Here is a 20,622-nt window from a genome sequence, read left to right on the forward strand (position 1 = left end):
ATTACAGAGGCTTTTCGATCCCATGAGGTCCCATTTATTAATTGTTGATCTTAGTGCCAAGACTAGCTATTGATGTTCTGTTCAGAAAGTCATCTCCTGTGCTAATGCATTCAAGGCTACTTCCCACCTTTTCTTCTGTTAGGTTCAATGCATCTAATTTTATTTTGATGTCTTTGATTCACTTGGACTTGAATTTTATACAGGGTCATAAATGTGGAACAATTTGAATTATTCTACAAGCACACATCTAGTTAGACCAGCACCATTTATTGAACATGCTTTCTTTTTTCATTGTCTTTTTGGATTCTTCATCAAAACTCAAATTTCCAAAAGTTTTTAATCATATAAGTCTATGGCTCCGTTGCTTGGTTCAACTTACCCAAGTTGTTTTATATTATCTGTGGCTGTTGTGAAGGCGTTCTTCCCTTTTTTTTCTCAGTCCATTTGTCCTTATATACAGGAGAGCTACTGATTTTTTAGATAATCTTGTATCCAGCCACATTGCTGAAGGTTTTTATCAGCTGTAGGAGTTCCCTGGTAGAATTTTGGGGCTCACTTATGTATAATATGATATCATCTTTGAATAGTGATACTTTGAATCCCTCCTTTCGAATTTCTATCCTGTTGATCTCCTTTGGTTATCTTATTGCTACAGCTGGAATTTCAAGTACTATGTTGAATAGATATGAAGAGAGCACACAGCCCTTCTTGTTTCTGATTTTAGTGGTCTTCACTCAAGTTTCTCTATATTTAATTTGATGTTGGCTCTAGGCTTGCTATAATTTGACTTTATTATGTTGAAGTATGTTCCTTGTATCCCTATTCTTTCCAGCATGCTTAATTTTCAGTTATATTTTATTAGAACCCTTTTCTCAATCCTTGAACCCTAACTTGGGGTCTGTTTATGATTGTGAATTGTGTTGCTTGGGGACAACAAAAACTTGGGTATTAATTGATGATTCAATCTCTATATCTTGTCTCTTAATTAACATTATGAGACCATAAATATTAAAAGATATTATTGAATGGTGTATATTAATTCCTGGCATTTTGTTTGGTTTTCTGTTGTTGTTGTTGTTGTTATTCTATTAGAGGTTTATTATTCAGATTTATTATTTAGAAACAAATTCTGGAATTGTTTATTGTTCCCTGTGCAATCTTGAATATGTTTATACTTTGTTTCAGACCTAACAACTCTTTCATTTACCCTCTGCAAAATTGGTTTAGTGCTCATAATTTTGTTCAACCTCTTTTTATCATGAAAAGTTCACCTTTCTCTTTCATAGTGATTGATAGTTTTTGCTGGGTATGGTGGTCTGGAAGAGCATTGGTGCTATTCTATAACTTGTAGAATAACAGCCCAATCCCTTCTGGCTTTCTAGTCTCTACTGAAAGAATTTGTTACTATTCTGATGGGTCCCTCTTTGAATATGACTTGAGTTTTCTCTTTGTAGCTTTCCATGTACTTTCTTGATTCTGTACATTAACTGCCACTATTCTTTTATAACATAGGAAGCTTCTTTTGTAGTCCTTTATATTTGGAGTTCTGCAAAATCAAATAGACAACACATATCTAGAGAATTTTCCAACCAAAACTAAAGAATATACATTCTTCTCTGCATTTCACAAGATTTTCTCCAAAATAAACTACATATTAGAATAAAAGCAAGTCTCTAATGTACAGGAAAATTTAAATCACATCCTGCACTCTATCAAACCACCATGAACTACCAGGATATAAACAACAGAAAAGAAAGAACACAAATTCATGGATGCTAAGTTACACAAAATAGTACCAAAATTGTTTGAAGGAAGAAACCAAGAAGGAAATTGACATGACTAGAATTAAATAGAAATGAAATCATAACATACCAAAACCTATGGAACATAATGAAAGCTGTCATAAGAGGGAAGTTTATGGAACAGTGAATCCATGTCAAAAATTTAAGAGATCACAAATTAATGAATTTATGAGATAACTGAAAACTTTAAAAATAGGAAAACGGCCAACACTCATAAAGGTAAATGGGAAGAGTTCATCAAAATCAGGGCAAAAATTAATGAACTGGAAATGAAAAATTCAATACAAAGAATGAATAAAACCAAAACTAAGATTGATATGTTAGCCAAATTAACAAAAGAAAAAGATAGAGAATTCAAATTAATAAAATTAGAGATGGAAAAGAGACATTAAAAGAGACACTGAGAAAAACCAGGGAATCATAAGGATGTGCTTAAATATATATATTCCTCTAAATTAGAATATTTTAAAGAAATAAATGAACTTTAGATACACATATGACATACCAATGTTAAATATAAATCAAGTTAATATTTCAAATTGGCCTATAACATCCAGTGAGATTTAAACAATAATTAAAACATCCCAACTAGAAAAAAAAAGCTTAAGTCAGTTAGAGTCAGTGCAGAATTCTACCAGACCTTCATAGAAGAGTTGACACTAATACATCTCAAATTATTATACAAAACAGAAAAAGAAAGAACATTTACTTTGGGAATGTGGTATTACCCTGATTTAAAAAACATACAAAGACCCTACTAAAAACAAAGAAAAATTATAGGACAATCCCTTATGAACATAGGCACAAATAAAATGCTTGAAAACTGAACTCAAGAACACACAAAAATAATTATACACCATGATCATGTTGGCCTCATTCAAGACATGCATGACTGGTTCAACACCTCTGAATCAATTAATGTAATCCAACATATAAACAGACTAAACTGCATAAAAAAGTAATCCTCTGGTTAAATGGAGTAAGGTCCAAAATTATCTCCTGGTGAAAGTTTAGGAGGAAATAAGTACCTGCAGAATATAGCCTGTTTTCTTATCATGTGAGCTGAAAGTGTTATTCTTCTCCTTTTCTGTACAACCCAGCAACAAGAAGAAGATAACATCGCATACATATGAATCACTAAAAGCATGTCAACATAGGACTGAACTTTGGAACACAAACCAAACAAGGATTTATAAAACACATCTTTAATAAAGCAAACATTTCTGCATATTGTATTTTTGTGAAATGACATAATATTCTTTCACGTGTGAAAAATTGGTTGTTACAGAGTGCGAGTTATTTTCCTCACTGGTGACCAATATTAAGAGACTGAGTAGACAGGTCAAAAGGTAACAAGTTTGCATTGCAAATATAGCAACTGAGTTTACTTTTGCAGATCACAAAAGCAAAAACAGAGGCGGGGAACATTGCAGTGCAGATGTGTAAACCTGTTGCTTTTGGAGAAATGAGTTGCAGAAGGAGGAGAAATCCTACAAGCTTATGTGCCACAAACAGACCTATTCTTAAATACCATGGAAGATAACTCCTCTTTGAAGTTTTCTCATGTCCATCATGTGCATGCACACACACCACAGAGAAATATATACATGTATCACACAATTCACATATAAAAACAAATGGTTATAGAAATATCCACTGCTGTTCAGACAGGTTGAATGGCCTGGATGTTCTTGAATTAGGCACTTTCTTAGTAACTGATGGCTTGATCAAGAAACATCTGATTTTTTTGTGGTTGTGAAGATTGAAAGTTGAATTTGAGGAGATTTGAAGACCTTGTCCTCACTCATAGAGAGAATTCATCACTGATATAAAGCAACTAAATCTTACATTACTCTCTTAGAGCTCAAGTTATTGGGAGGTTCACATTCAGGGTTTTACATAGTCCTAAAATATAAAACAAAGAGCCTCCTAAGTCATATTGAAACTTAATACAGAAGAAACTTCTTAAAACACACACATATGAGAGAAATCTCAATGGAATCACCAAATAACAGGGAAGACAGTGAGATATTTCTCACCACCAAGCAAAACATCCAGTTTGCAGAAGGTTTAGTTGAGTTGTTAGCAAAACAGGGCCCTGAAAATGCCCAAACAACCCAGGATACTGCCAAAGCTATTGGTTGCTCTCCACAAATTGATGGTAAAGCCTGAAGACAACACTACAGGACTCCTTGAGCATGGAGAAGTTCGTTGCCTACCTAGAGCCTTTATTCCAATGAATAAATGGAATGGAAGGCACCCTGCATGCAACCAAAGGAGAAATATAAACACCAATATAACTATAGACCCTCCAATCTACAGTGGTATTCTCCTTGCAAGATATGCTGGTGCAAAATGCCACAAAACTTGCAGAACTAAGCAACCGATATCTGATTAGATTTTAGGTTCACTCCGAGAGATGGTACCCAACACCTCTCAGATTGTCAAGAACCTGAGACTAGACAGACCATGGACCCAGGGGGAAATCAAATAATATTGTTTTGCTAAAGAAATATAGCAATAAAATGTCTCCTAAGTATATTCTGCCATATTAATAGATCATTGGAACACTCACTTCTAAATGGGATGTCCTCTTAAAGTCCCTTCCCTCAGGGTCAGGGAACCCAAAAGAAGAGGAAATGGAAAGATTATAAGAGTCAGAGAAAGTCAAAGACACTGAGGAAACAAGACCTTCTAAACATAGCAGGATTGATACACACATGAACTCAAGAGACCGGGAAGGATGCACAGGACCTACACCACTAAGACAGATGGGTTGCCAGCACTGAGAGGGGAAGTGGACACAAGCCCTAATCTTTAATTCAGAAGCCAACTGCAAGTTGTCTCAAACCTCCATCTAGAACCCAGTTACGAATAATACAAAAATTAGTTTCCTCCAAGGGAGTCTCCCTGGGTATACAAACAATTCTTAAAGGCAGGCCCCACACTCAATAGTAGATGGAAAACAAAAATAGTGACTCAATGGCAATTTGGGAGGTTAATTTTTTCAACCTTACATGGCTTTTATATATAATTATGGTATCTAATGTTTTGTTTTTATGATTTTCTGTGTATGAAAACACATGTGACTCTACATCTATGTTTGTCTTGTCCTGGTTCTTTGGCTCTTTTTCTTATATTTGTTTGTTTGTTTTGTCCAATTCTGGCTTGTTTGTTTTCATTTTAATTTATTATATTTTAGATATTTGATTGTTTTCTAATAAGAGAGAGAAGAAGAGGCCTAGATTTGAGTGGGAGGGAAGGAGGAGAGAATGTGGAAGGAGATGGTGGAAGGGAAACTATAATTAGAAAATATTTCATGAAAAAGTCTATTTTCAATTAAAAACATTTAAAAAGCAAATGATACTCCCATTCTAATTCCAGTAAATACTGAAAATATATTTAAACATGGATTTGGGGAAACAGAAGTATTTGAATTGTAAAAGCCAGTGCACTAAGCTTGCACATATATAATTTGTTGTGTGGTATGAATCTTCCTCCTAAATATTGTTCTGCCTTCTCTGCAGGTTTAAGTTGAGGAACTACCAATGTATTTTGGCCATGATGTTTGCAATTGAGAAGATCAACAGCAATCCATATATTTTACCTAATACATCCCTGGGATTCGAGGTCCAAAATGTCCGCCATGGTCAGAGGCGCACTCTGGTCAATCTCTTTGGCTTGTTTTCAGGTACTGGTTATGCCCTCCCTAACTACAGATGTTCAAGAGAGAGCATGTCAGCTGCTGTACTTACAGGACCATCATGGGCAATAACTGAATACTTAGGGACACTGCTGGATCTTTACAAATTTCCACAGGTGAGAGAAGGTGATGGACTATGACATGATGTCAGCTCTACTTGATGGTATTTCAGCTGTCTGTGTGGGAAAGGGGGAAATGAGTAGCTCTTCATGGATAGGGAAATAGGCAGACATAGTTGATGATACATATATATTTTTTGTAGCTTAGAATAGAGATAAGGGGAAGGAAGGGTGGAGCAGGCACACCACCCTATTGAACCTCTAAATATTGTCTGTACTGTCAAGGGATATTCAGTCATAATGTTAACCCTAAGATTGTGTTTGTGTTTAATTTAAAAAACAACCTTAAGGCTGGAGAGATGGCTCAGAGGTTAAGAGCACTGCTTGCTCTTCCAAAGGTCCTGAGTTCAATTCCCAGCAACCACATGGTGGCTCACAATCATCTGTAATGAGATTTGGTGCCCTCTTCTGGCCTGCAGGAATATGTGCAGATAGAATACTGTATACATAATAAATGAATAAATCTAAAAAAAAACCTTAGTTTAGGGGGTGAAGAGAAACTAGGTGACTGGAATTAGCCATAGAGAGTCTGGATGATCCAGGAATGCAGATAGACACACAGGAAGGGGTAATGTGGGACTAGGAGTCTGGTGCTTTCTTTTAGGTTTGGGATGAATGAAGAGACATGTCTATTGCTGGGTCTCTGGCAAAAAAGAAGGTCAACTGGTTGCTTCTCATCCTCTCTGACATGACAGGTTTTCACCCTCACATCTGACTTCTGAGTAATTGTTGATAAATAAAAAAAATTCAGACTTAGTTTAAACCTATACTTAGCAGCCAGGCCTATACTTAGTACCCAGGCCTTGGGACTGGAAGTCCCTCCAGGCTGAAATCTGAGTAGCTGTTGGCGCTATGGGACTGCAGACAGTACTTAAAATATCAGTAGATTCATGTGCAGCTGCTGAGCTGACAGAAGAACATCTTTGTACTTTTCTGATAAACCCATAGATATATGGATTTGAACTTCAAAGCAGTATTGATCTAAAGGCTTCAAACCATTGCTGTAGGATTGAGTTAAATTTCATGACAATGTTCTTCTTTCTGATTGTTTCTCCCTATAGCTAAGTTTTGGGCCTTTTGATACCACCCTCAGTGAAGAAGGACGGTTTTCTTCCCTATACCAGGTGGCCCCCAAGGACACATATCTGACACTTGGCATTGTATCTTTGATGCTTCATTTCCACTGGAACTGGGTGGGGCTGTTCATCATAGATGATCACAAAGGTGCCCAGATTCTGTCAGATTTGAGAAGTGAACTGGGGAAAAATGGAGTCTGCATAGCATTTGTGGAAATGATCCTAACCATCAGGGGTTCATTTCTGACCACACCCTGGAAAAATCAGGTGCAGATCCTGGAATCATCAGCAAATGTGATTATTATTTATGGGGACACTGATTCTCTACTAAGCTTAATAGTAAATATTATGCAGAAGTTAGTCACATGGAAAGTCTGGGTCCTGAACTCACACTGGGATCATTCCACATTTGATAACTATTTCCTATTAGATGCATTGCATGGTGCCCTTATTTTTTCACACCACAATGAGGAGATCAATAATTTTACAGATTTTATCCAGACAGCCAATCCTTACAAATACCCACAAGACATTTATCTTCATGTATTGTGGCACTCATTCTTCAATTGCTCATTTTTTGGAGAAGACTGTAAAATTGTGGATAACTGTCTGCCTAATGCCTCCTTGGAATTCTTGCCAGGGAACATATTTGACATGGCCATGAGTGAAGAGAGTTACAATGTGTACAATGCAGTGTATGCTGTGGCCCACAGTCTACATGAAATGACTCTCCATCAAGTACAATTTCAAACTCTTGGAAAAGGAAAAGAGATGGTATTCTTCCCCTGGCAGGTAACAGCCTTTCTGTAGTATTATATCATCAACAATATGCCACCCCAAGAGTTGATAAATGCCCTAAAACTAAGTAATACATTAGATTATTTTGTTAAAAAGCTGCAAGAGAGACTTACAAGGAGTCTGTTTTAAGTCGATATGTAGTTGTATTACAAAGGTTCGTGCAATATTTGCAGGGTAAATTTTTCAATATAAAAAGTTCATTTACCTCGGAGATTTCACATAACAGTAAAGACAAAGACAAAGAATTGTCACAACGGACATGAAGACTTCTAAAACGGTTATGTTACATAAATGAACACTCATAAAATCATTTATTTTTACATAGTGAAACTCTAAATATTTTCAAAACTTAATTGGGTATGACTATACTTTCTCTTTCAATTTTGTTTTTTCATTTTGTGAACATTAGTGTTTTGCCTACATACATGTCTGTGTGAGGGGGTAGGGTCCCCTTGAACTGGAGTTATAGGCAGTTGTGAGCTACTATGTGGGTGTTGGGAATTGAACCAGGGTCCTCTGGAAGACAAGACAGTGCTCTTCACCTCAGAGCCTTCTCCCCAACCCAGGTATGAATATATTTTCTAAGAAGATGAGAGTTTTTTCATTCATATTTATAATTTCAGAGTTCTGGGTTCTATGTTTTCTAAAGGAACTGATTGGAATATATTACAAGTATAATGATGTTTCCAATACTGTTGAGTGTAGTTGAAGAGCTTTTCTCCAGGTGCCACCAAGCCCTGTTAGTCCAACAATCCACTTGTAAAATAAACATACAGACATTTATATTATTTAAACTGCTTGGCCATTAGCTCAGGCCTATCATTGTCTAGCTCTTACTCTTATATTTAGCCCATTTCTATTAATCTATACTTTGCCAAGTGGCTCGTGGCTTACCAGTACCTTATTTCTTTCTTGTCATGGCAGCGGCTGGCAGTATCTCCCTGCCTCAGCCTTCATTTTCCAGAAGTCTCCTCCTCCTTGTCCTGTCTACCCTATCCTTCCTGCCTGGCTACTGGCCAATCAGCACTTTATTTATTTTAACCAATCAGATCAACACATTTGACATACAGAACATCCCACAGCAGTTGAGTATCATTTGTTTGATACTAGTGGTACCTATATTAAAGGTGCTTGTCACAATAGGGATTAAAATCAAGAAGAGATGTTCCCTGATTCTGCCTCTGTTATATTTCTCTGAAGTTATGTAGCATAAAGCATGTATCTCTTTTAGCTTCACCCTTTTCTAAAGAACACACAACTCATCAATCATGCTGGAGACCAGATGGTCCTGGATTGGAAAATGAAATCTCAAGCAGAATATGACATTCTCAATTTTTGGAATTTCCCAAAAGGTCTTGGGATAAATGCAAAAGTAGGAACATTTTCTCCAAATGCTCCAGAGGGCCAGGAATTGTCCTTATCTTATCACATGATACAGTGGGCAACAGGATTAACAGAGGTGGGTTGCATCTTACTTGAGTAATTTGACCTATATAAATTTCAAAAAAAAAAAATATATTCCTGTGTGTCATGACCCTTCACTGCTCACACAGAGCCCATTTATAGACACATAATGACCAATATAAAACATTGTCTTCATACCTAATTTTGCTGAATGAGCTATTTTCCAATCTTCTCATTTTTTTAACTTTTCTTAAAGATTTATTTATTTATTATGTATACAGCATGTTTGACTGCAGGCCAAAGAGGGAACTAAATCTCATTACAGGTGGTTGTGAGCCACCATGTGGTTGCTGGGAATTGAACTCAGGACCTCTGGAAGAGCAGTCAGTGCTCTTAACCTCTGAGCCATCTCTCCAGCCCCATCTTATCTTTTTCTAACATATATACAAGTATCTTTTTCAGGATGATTTCCATCATTTTCACAGATCACCTAACAAAAGACTTAGTTTGATCCCATCTTGTAAGGTTTCAGTCATTGGTCAGTTGGCCTTTTGCTTCTAAGCCCTGTTAAGATAGAAGAGCATGATGGGAATATGTAGATGTGTTAGTTATTTGTTTTGCTGTTGCAAAAAGGCTACTTAACAAACAGTATGGGAGACTCTTCCTGGCTCACAGTTTGAGAATATATTCACTCACTGCAGGAAGCCATGTTTTTAGGTGATAGAGGTAGATATTCACATTGCATCAACAGTCAGGATGCAGATAGCTGAACTCTGCTGTTATCATCATTTCTTCCTTTTATTTCACTAGACGACCAGGGCCAATAAATTGGGGCCACCCATTTTAAAGAAGTGGTTTATGGGGTTTTTTGTTTTTTGTTTGTTTGTTTGTTTACCTCAAGTAAACTAATCTAGAAAATTTTCCACAATAATTTCTGCCAGATTGGCTTACACAGTGGTGCTAAGATGACTCTCTACCATGGAAGACAAGATGAACCCTTATCATGGAAGAAAAAAACTTATTTGCCTTTCTATACAGGAGTCAAGAAACAATAGTTTTGTAGCTATTATGTCACCAAGACATGCTACAAAGGACCTAAATTCTTACTTTTATGCCTTACCTCATAATCTTTGAACAATTTTCCAATAAAGCGATGTTATTAGGGTCAAACATTTACCACATGGGCCTGTGATGATGCACTTTAGCAGTAAAAACTTCAACATTCTGCATTTAAAAATACTAACATAAATAAACTGACAGTTCTATATTCAAAAACACTCTATTAGAGATTCCATAAAACATGGCCATTTGCTAACATTCATATTATTATTCTCAGATTCCTCAGTCTGTATGCAGTGAGAGCTGTCATCCTGAATTCATGAAAACCCACCGAGAGGGTGAGGCTGCCTGTTGCTTTGACTGCAAGCAATGTCCAGAGAATGAGATTTCCAATGAGACAGGTACATGTCAATCATGCAGAACACATCACAGATTTCCACACCTGCAATATCCAAGCAAATGAAAAATATCTGTAAGTGAACTCACTTCAGTGAAGACAATCCTCTTCCTTCCAACTGTTAGAAAACCACAGGTTACAGTTCATTTTTCCCACTGAAATAACACACTCTTCACATTGAAATCCATACCTGCTTTGTGTGCCTGAACAATTGTGGAAATGTCTGTCTACAGAAAACTACCTTCTCACACCAGAGCAGTATGCTTCATGTCACCATGCACTTTGTCTCTGTTTGTTTTCTATTGCTATAAAAAGGCATCATGACCAAGCATCTGATAAAAGAAGACCTTTCATTGGGTTAGAGTTTCAGACTGTTAGAGTTCATGAAGGCAGAACAGAGGCATGTGTGGCAGTTTAAATGAGAATGGTCCCCATAGGCTCATATGTTTGAATACTTGGTCTACAGTTGTGGAACTGTTTTGGAAGGATTAGGAGATATGGTCTTACTGAAGGAGGTCTATCATTGAAGGTGGGAATGGAGCTTGCAAAAGCCTGCTTCATTCACATTTCTCTCTCTCTCTCTCTCTCTCTCTCTCTCTCTCTCTCTCTCTCTCTCATCTTTCCATCATGCCTGTAGCTCAGGTGTAAGCTCTCAGCTACTTTTCCAATTCCATTCCTTCCTGCAGCTTGCCATGTTCTCCATCTGGAACTGTGAGCCTGCAAGGTAAATTCCTTCTTTTATTAGTTGTCTTGGTTATGATGCATCTTCATAGCATTAGAAGTTTAACTAAGACAGCATGACAACAGGAACAGTTGGGACTTTACAGACTGATCCCCAAGTAGGAGACAGAGAAGCCACACTGTGAACAACAAGATCCTCAAAACGTTTCCACAGCAACAGGCCTCTCTCAAAAGGTCCACATCTCCTAATCCTTTCCAAAGAGCTCCTCCTACTGTGGACAAGACACACAAATATGTGAAGTAAGGGGGGGGAGCATTCTAATTCAAAGCACCACAGTTTTCTCCCTTACACCCATAGTGCCTATCATAGTTTTATTTTTTCACTTTATTTCAATTTTATGAAAATTCCATATATTATACAATTTGTCCCAACCACTGTCTCCCATCCCTTCCCTCCACCTAACCACCCTCACTACCTCACCTTCTTCACCACATCCACTGACAGGCCTCCCAGTGATATCAACTGAACATGACAAAACAAGATGCAATTAGACCTAGCATAAAGCCTCATATCATGGCTGGACAAGGCAACACATTAGAAGGAAGATGGGGATTATTGATTGGTGTGTAAAATGAATGAAAAAAATGTTTAATAAAAAAAAAGAAGGAAAAGAGACCTAGGAACAGGCAAAAGAGTCAGGGATGCCCCAACTGCAACTGTTAGTATTGCATCCCCCCCCAAAAAAAAAAAACTTCAAGTAAATCCCACAGTATGTATTCAGAAGGCCTAGTGCAGATCTTTGCAGCCTCCTGGATTCCTGCTTCAGTCTCTCTGAGCCCCTATGAGCCCTGCGTATGTGATCCTTTGGGCCGTGTTCTGCTGTTGATCTCAAACTTTCTGGTTTCTACAATCCTTTCTCCTCCTTCTCTGTGTGGCTCACCAAGCTCCCTATAATGTGTTGCTATGCGTCTCTGCATCTGCGCTCATCAGCTGCTAGAGAAAGACTTCCTGATGAAGACTGGACTAAGCACCAGTCAATGAGTATATCAAAATATGATTAAAAATCGTTTCGTTGACTTTTTCTTTCTTTCTCTCTCTTTCTTTTTTTTTTCTTTTTCTTTTTTTTTTTTTGTCAGCAGTGTGTGGTTCTACACTAGGTCTCTGAGCATTCAGAGTAAGATTCCTGGCCATGCAGCCAATGGCAAGCATGGGCTGTTTCTCATACAATACAGATCAGTCACTGATTGGCCACCCCCACAAGCTCTGAGCCTCCATTGCTCCAACACAGCTTGCTGGCAGGACAAGTTGTGGTTGGAAAGCTTTCTGGCTGGATTGTTGTCCAAGTCCCACCAATGAGAGCCTAGCCTGGTGAAATAAGTTGGCCAGTTTAGGCTCCATATCCTCCATTACTAGGAGTCCTCTCAATGGTTACCCTCCTAGCTTCCAGAGAGTATCCACTGCACTGGATTTCCACATAGCTCCCTATGTATCTACCTATTCCAATAGTATCTTCCCATACCCTCTCCCTGTGTCCCTCCCTCCCATCCTGATCACTCTGTTACCATCCCCACCTGACCCAGTATACCCACAAAAATCTATTGTATTTCCCTTTCCCAAGGAGATCCATTTGTCACCCCTAGAACACTTCTTGTTACTTAACCTCTCTATGTCTGTGAATTATACTGTGATTATCCTCTACTTAACAGCTAATATTCAAATATCAGTGAGAATATATCATATTTCTCTCTCTGGCACTGAGTTACTTCACAAAGGATGATTTTTTTCTAGTCGAATCCATTTACCAGGAAATTTCATGATGTCATTTTTTTCTAACAGATGAATAATATCCCATTGTGTATCACATTTCTTTATCCATTCTTTGGTTGAGGGGTATCTAGATTGTTTCCAATTTCTAGCTATTATGAATAATGCTGCTGTGAACAGAGTTGAGGAAATATCTTTATGGTGGGATGGAGCATCCTCTGGGTATATGCTCAAGAGTGGTATAGCTGGGTCATGAGGTAGGTCAGTTCCCGGTTTTCTGAGGAATCACTATATTGATTTCCAAGTGCTATACAAGTTTACACTCCCACCAGCAATGAAGGAGTCTTCCCTTTGCTCTGCTTCATCACCAGCATAAGAACTCACTTGTATTATTGATCATAGCCATTCTTACTGGAACAAGATGGAATCTCAAAAAAAATTTCTTTTTTTTTTTTTTTTTTGGTTTTTTGAGACAGAGTTTCTCTGTGCAGCTTTGTGACTTTCCTGGATCTTACTCTGTAGACCAGGCTGGCCTTGAAGTCACAGAGATCCACCTGCCTCTGCCTCGCGAGTGCTGGGATTAAAGTGGTGTGCCACCACTGCCGAGCTAATTCAAAATAATTTTGATTTGTATTTGCCTGATGGCTAAGAATGTTGAACATTTCTTTCAGTGTTTCTCGGCCATTTTTGTTTCCTCAATGGAAAATTCTGTTTAGATTTGCACCTCATCTTTTTTTTTTATTAAGAAAATGTTTTTGGGTTGGGGATTTAGCTCAGTTGTAGAGCACTCGCCTAGCAAGCACAAGGCCCTGGGTTCGATCCTCAGCTCCAAAAAAAAAAAAAGAAAAAGAAAAAGAAAATGTTTTCATTCATTTTACACACAAATCAAAGATGCTCCTCTTCTTTCCTCCCACTCCTCAGCCTCCACCTCCCAATGCACACTCCACTCCCAACCACTAGAAGGCAAGGCTTCCCATGTGGAGGCACATTCATTAGAGGCAAATCCAAGCCATTCCCCTGCCTCAAGGCTGCATGTGGTGTCCCATCATAGGTAGTGGGCTCCACAAAGCCAGCTCATGCACCAGAGATGGATTCTAATCCTACCACCAGGGGGCCTCCCAAGCATATCAAGCTACATAACTGTCTTGCCATGCAAAGGGCCTACTCCAGTCCCATGTAGGATCCATAGCCATTGATGCAACTTTCATGAGGTCCCTCTAGTTTGGTTTGGTCATCCCTGCATGTTTCCCCATCATGATCCTGATGCACTTGCACATAGAATCCTTCTTCTCTCTCTTTGACTGGACTCCTGGAGCACTGTTTAGTGATTGGCTGTGGATCTCTGCATCTGCTTCCATCAGTCATTGGAGAAAAGTTCTGTCATGACAGTTAAGGTGTTCAACGGTCTGATCTCTGGAGCAAGCCAGTTCAGTTCAGGCACCCTCTACACTACTGCTATTGGACCAGGCTGGGATCATCCTTGGGGATTCCTGGCAGCTTCCCTAGCACTGGGTTTCTCTCTATCCACATGATGTCTCTATCATACTATCTCTTTCATTGCATTCCCCCTCACTTCCTGTTCCAGCTCAACCATCCTGTTCCCTTATGTTCTCATCCCCTGTCCCTTACCCTCCATTACCCCCCCCTCATCCCCAGTTCACTCATGGAGATCTCATCTATTTCCCCTTCCCACGGCAGCCCATGCACCCCTTTTTGTGTCTTCCCTGTTAGTTAGCTTCTCTGAAATTGTGGGTTGTTGCCTGATTACCCTTTGCTTTATGTCTATTATCAACTTATGAGCGGGTACATACATTGTTTGTCCTAATGAGTCTAGGTTACCTCACTCAGGTTCATATTTTCTAGTTCCATCAATTTGCCTGCAAATTTCATGATATCAATGGTTTGTCTCTGCTGAATAGCACTCCATTGTGTATATGTGCCACATTTTCTTAATCAATTCTTCAGTCAAGGGGCATCTAGGTTGTTTCCAGATTCCGATTATTACCAATAATGAACATAGTTGAGCATGTGTCCTTTGTGGTATGATTGAGTATTCCTAGGGTATATACCCAAGAGTGGTATAGCAGGGGCTTGAGTAAGATTGATTCCCAATTTTCTGAGAAACTGCCGTACTGATTTCCAAAGTGGCTGTACCAGTTTGCACTCCCACCAACAATAGAGGAGTGTTCCCCTTACTCCACATCCTCTCCAACATAAGCTGTCTTCAGTGTTTTTGATCTTAGCCATTCTGACAGGTGTAAGATTGTATCTCAGTGTCATTTTGATTTCCATCTCCCTGATAATTAAGGATATCCTTAAATGTCTATTGGCCATTCGAAATCCTTTGCAATTTTCTTTTTTTATTTTATAATTTAATTTAATTTTACATATCAGCCATGGATTCCCCTGTTCTCCCTCCTCCTGCCTTCCCCCAAGCCCAACACCCATTCCCATCTCCTCCAGGGCAAGGACTCCCCTAGGGATTCAGCTCAACCTGGTAGATTAAGTCCAGGCAGGTCCAGTCCCCTCCTCCCAGGCTGAGCAAAGTGTCCCTGCATAAGTCCTAGGTTCCAAACAGCCAGCTCATGCACTAAAGACAGGTCCTGGTCCCACTGCCTCCGAAACAGTTCAAGCTAATCAACTGTCTCACTTATCTAGAGGGCCTGATCCAGTTGGAGGCTCCTCAGCTATTGGTTCATAGTTCATGTGTTTCCATTAGTTTGGCTATTTGGCTCTATAGCCCATTTTTTAATCAGATTGTTATTTTGATGTCTAGTTTCTTGAGTTCTTTATATATTTTGGATATCAACCCTCTGTCAGATGTGGCATTGGTGAAAATATTTTCCCATTCTATAGGCTTTCATTTTGTCTTATTTACTGTGTCCTTTGCCTTACAGAAGCTTCTCAGCTTCAGGGGGTGCCATTTATTAATTGTTGTTCTCAGAGTCTATGCTACTGGTGTTATATTTAGGAAGTGGTCTCCTGTACCAATACATTCAAGACTATTTCCTCCTTCCTCTTTTATCAGGTTCAGAGTAACTGGGTTTATATTGAAGTATTTGATTCATTTGGACTTGAGTTTTGTGCATGGCAATAGATATGGATCTATTTGCAGCCCTCTACATGTTGATGTCCAGTTACGCCAGCACAATTTGTTAAAGATGCTTTCTTTTTTCCATTGTACAGTTTTCGCTTCTTTGTCAAAAATCATGTGTTTATAAGTGGGTGGGCTAATGTCAGGGTCTTCAGTGTGATTCCATTTGTCTACATGTCAGTTTTTATGCTAATATCAAGCTGGCTTTATTGGTGTAGCTATATAGTAGAGAGCTTCATGTCAGGGATACTGATGCTTCTAGAAGGGGTTTGTTGTACAGGATTCTTTTAGCTCTCCTGGGTTTTTTGTTTTTCCAAATGATGTTGAGTATTGTTCTTTCCAGGTCTGTGAAGAATTGTGTTGGTATTTTGATGGGGATTGCATTGAATCTGTAGATTGCTTTTGGTAAGATTGTCATTTTTACTATGTTAATCCTTCCTCTCTGTGAGCATGGGAGATCTTTCCATTTTCTGACATCTTCAATTTCTTTCTTCAGTGACATAAACTTCTCTTTATACAGGATTTTCACTTGCATAGTTAGTGTTACCCCAAAGAATTTCATACTGTTTATGGCTATGTACAGTGTGGTGTTGCTCTTATTTCTTTCTCAGTCCATTTATGATGATTTGTATATAGGAGAGCTACTGATTTTTTTAGTTAATCTTGTATCGTGCCACATTCCTGAAGATGTTTATCAGCTGTAGGAGTTCCCTGGTATAATTTGTGGGGTCACTTATATATATATACTATCATATCATCTGCAAATAGTAAAAGTTTGCTTCTTCCTGTTTCTATGACCTTGACCTCCTTTTGTTGTCTTATTGTTCTAGATAGAATTTCAAGTACTATATTGAATAAATATGAGGAGAGCAGACAGCCTTGTCTTGTTCCTGAATTTAATTGAATTTATTTGAGTTTCTGTCCATTCACTTTAATATTGGCTATAGGCTGGATGTAAATTGCCTTAGCAATGATTAAGTATTTTCCTTGTATCCCTAATTTCTCTAAGACTTTTATCATGAAGGGGTGTTGAATTTTGTCAAAGGATTTTTCAGCATCCAATGAGATGATCATGCTATTTTCTTTCTTTCAGTTTGTTTGTGTGGTGACTATATTCACTGATTTTGATATGTTGAAACATCACTAAATCTTTGGTATGAAGCCTACTTGATCTTTTTGATATGTTCTTGGATTCTGCTTGCAAGTATTTTATTATTTTTGCATCTATGTTCATAAAGGAAATTAGTCTGTGACTCTGTTTCTTTGATGACTCTTTTTGTGGTTTGAGTATCAGGGTGACAACGGCCTCATAAAATTAATTTGCCCATGTGCCTTCTGTTTCTGTTTTGTGGAATAATTGGAGAAGTGTTGATATTAGCTCTTCTTCAAAGGTCTGGGAGAATTCTTTGATAAAGCCATCTGGCCTCTGGCTTTCTTTAGTTGAAAGATTTTTAATGGCTGCTTCTATTTCCTTGGGGTTTATAGGTCTGGTTAAATTGTTTAATTGATATTGATTTCTTTGGTAAGTTGTATCTATCAAGAAAAATACCCATTTCTTTTACATTTTCCAGTTTTGTGGAGTATGAGTTTTTAAAGTATGACCTAATGTTTCTTTGGGTTTCCTTGCTGACTGCTGTTGTGCCCCACTTGTCATCTCTGATTATGTTAATTTGGGTATTCTCTCCTTGCCTTTTAATTAGTTTGGATGGAGGTTTGTCTATCTTGATGATTTTCTCAAAAATCAACTGTTGCATTGATTCTTTGTAATGATCTTTATGTTTCTGTTCACTAATTTTAGCCCTCAGCCTGATTATTTTTTCCATCTACTCCTCTTTGGTGTTCTTGCTTTGTTTTGTTCTAAAACTTTCAGATGTACTCTTACATTCCTGTCCTTTTTCATGTAGGCAATTAGTCTTATGAACTTTTCTCTACACCACTTTCACTGGGTCACATAAGTGTAGATGAAATTATAAACGGTCTTATTAAATAAGAAACTCAGAGCCAAATACACAGTTAAAAGCCCAAAAGATCAGAACACTAGCAAATAGCCTTTAGCTTACCAGTCACTGCCATCCTTCACCTGAGAGAGAGACCTTCTCATGTGTCCTGTCTTTTTATTGCCTTTTTGTTCTACCTTCTCATTGGTTTTAAACACAACCACATGATTTCCTCATTATTGCCTGTCTATACTGATCTCATACTGGAATATGGATACCAGAGAAAGGGATGCTTTGTTCCCTAGAACCAGTCTGGCCCCTGGTAAAGCAAAAGTCTTTTGCTGAAGTTGTGGGCAGATATATTGAGCCCAGGGAAGATAGTGCAGTCTGGAGATTTGGGGCAGGTTGGAGTCTCTAGGACCAGCTGGCCTCCAGTAAACCTGGCAGAGTTGTGGGCTAGAATATGGGGCTCAGGGAAGAAGATGCTGTTTGGGGCTGTAATTCTTATTATTTTCTTCTGGGCTTTTTGGACTTTTCCTTTATACTGTATGCTTTGGTTTACAGCTTTGTGTTTAGTAGATTATGTGTGCCTGTGTGAGAGAGTAATTTTAATTGTCATTTTGTTGTCATTTTATTTATTTCTCTCTTTTAAAGAAAGAGAGAAAGAAAAGGGGTGGAATTGAGTGGGCATGGAGATGGGGAGAATCTGGGAGGAGTTGGAGAAGGGTAAAAATCATGATATGAATATATTATATAAGGATTTTGAGTGGTAATGTGATGTTATAAAAAGAATTAAATATATATCACAAAGAAAAATGTATATAGAAATATGGACATTATTAATATATTGAAAATACTGCAGAAAAATCCATAAGCATAAAATCATAATTAGGAGTAAATTGATAAGATATCAGGAACACAGTGTTAAAACACTGTTCAATAAAGACATAAGAATACATGAGCAGTTCTGTATCAATGCACTACATAGATACTATTTTACAGAGCTATGAGAAAAGTGTCAAGGCTGCAAGAATTTGAGAAATTAAATTTACTCAGGCTCCTTCAGAGAATGAGGAAATTTAGATAATACTCTGGACTTCATGAATGTAGTTGCATTTGGACTATATATAAAAGAACAGGATTATAAGATAAGGATTTCAAGGGACATCCTCTCTATCACACTGAAATCTGATGCCCTCTTAAGAATGGAGATGTATGAATGAAGAGGCAATGTCAGAGCAAAATTAGGTTCGTGCAATGTGTTCAGTGCTCTAATAACTTGTAAAGCAAATACAACAGTGTCAGTAAAGGTGAGGATACCATACAAGTAACAGAGAAAGCACTGGGGCTATTTAATTTCTGTTAGCATGAAGCAGAAGGCAAATGGAGTTTAATTTTTCTGTATTTATATCTGAAACAAAGCAATATGGTCCAGATAACATTGCAATGTTCCAGAGCATGGAAGTGGCTTAGGATAGAAGAGAAAACCTGAGTATGCATTCATGATTACCTGCATTTCTGCCAGATGTGGAGCAGTGTGTGAAGTGTCCAGAAACTCATTATGCAAATACAGAGAAGACACACTGTCAACATAACAATCTGACATTTCTGTCCTATGATGACCCCTTGGGAAAGATACTCAACTTCATATCCCTGGGCTTCTCCTCACTGACAGTTGTTGTTCTTGGGGTGTTTCTGAAGCACAGAGACACTCCCATTGTCAAGGCCAATAACCGGCATCTCAGTTACATCCTGCTCATCACTCTGACCCTCTGTTTTCTCTGTCCCTTGCTTTACATTGGCCATCCTAGCACAGTCACCTGTATCCTGCAGCAGAACACATTTGGACTTCTGTTCACTGTGGCTCTTTCCACTGTGCTGGCCAAAACTCTCACTGTACTTATAGCCTTCAAGATCACTGCTCCAGGGAGAATGAGGAGGTGGCTTCTGATAGCAAGGGCCCCTAATTTCATCATTCCCATCTGCACCCTACTGCAAGTTGTTCTCTCTGGAATCTGGCTGGCAACCTCTCCTCCATTTATTGACAAAGATGCTCATTCAGAACATGGACACATCATCATCCTTTGCAACAAAGGTTCAGCTATTGCCTTCTACTGCATCCTGGGATACCTGGGTATATTGGCTATAGGCAGCTACTTTATGGCATTTTTGTCCAGGAATCTGCCTGATACATTCAATGAAGCCAAGTTGCTGGCTTTCAGCATGCTGGTGTTCTGCAGTGTCTGGGTCAGCTTCCTCCCTGTCTACCACAGCACCAAGGGGAAGGTTATGGTGGCTATGGAAGTCCTCTCTATCTTGGCCTCTAGTACATCACTCTTAGGCATCATCTTTGGCCCCAAGTGCTACATCATATTATTAAGACCAGAAAGGAACTCACTTCATCACATCAGGGACAAAACATATACTACAAGAAAAACCCTTAAAACCTAGCTCACATGTGTCTTAAATAAAAGAGCTTTGAAGCATGATAGTTCTTCACTATCTGAACACTCACACATGAAGCTATTATTTGGCATGTGATCCCATAGGCTGTTATTTCTTTTAGTAGTCACATTAGGCTAACTAATTTCTGCATCATCCCTTTTTCCATGGTGACATACATCCTGCATGTTGAGTCCTCCTCTTGCATTCACTATCACTTTGGGGTTATTGATTTCATTTGCTGATGAAATTCCAATTTGTGAGTTCCTCCACTTGGAACATTCACATATTTTATTAACTTGACAACAAGATTATTCAAAAGAATTTATTTCCTCTGTCAATTAC

At 38.3% G+C, this 20,622-nt stretch overlaps 1 protein-coding gene across 1 annotated transcript; it reads left to right on the plus strand.

Annotated features, from left to right (window-relative positions):
• The first annotated feature begins 5,336 nt into the window (after nt 1-5,336).
• LOC118569599 (vomeronasal type-2 receptor 116-like) lies at nt 5,337-20,286 on the plus strand. Its single transcript, XM_036167614.1, has 5 exons — nt 5,337-5,621; nt 6,686-7,492; nt 8,730-8,957; nt 10,239-10,362; nt 19,361-20,286. Exons 1-5 carry the CDS (start codon nt 5,364-5,366, stop codon nt 20,284-20,286), a joined length of 2,343 nt encoding a protein of 780 aa, XP_036023507.1. The 5' UTR covers nt 5,337-5,363.
• Nucleotides 20,287-20,622: the final 336 nt, after the last annotated feature.

This window comes from Onychomys torridus, chromosome 1 (genome assembly GCF_903995425.1).
Source record: "Onychomys torridus chromosome 1, mOncTor1.1, whole genome shotgun sequence".
NCBI classification, from domain to species: Eukaryota; Metazoa; Chordata; class Mammalia; order Rodentia; family Cricetidae; genus Onychomys; species Onychomys torridus.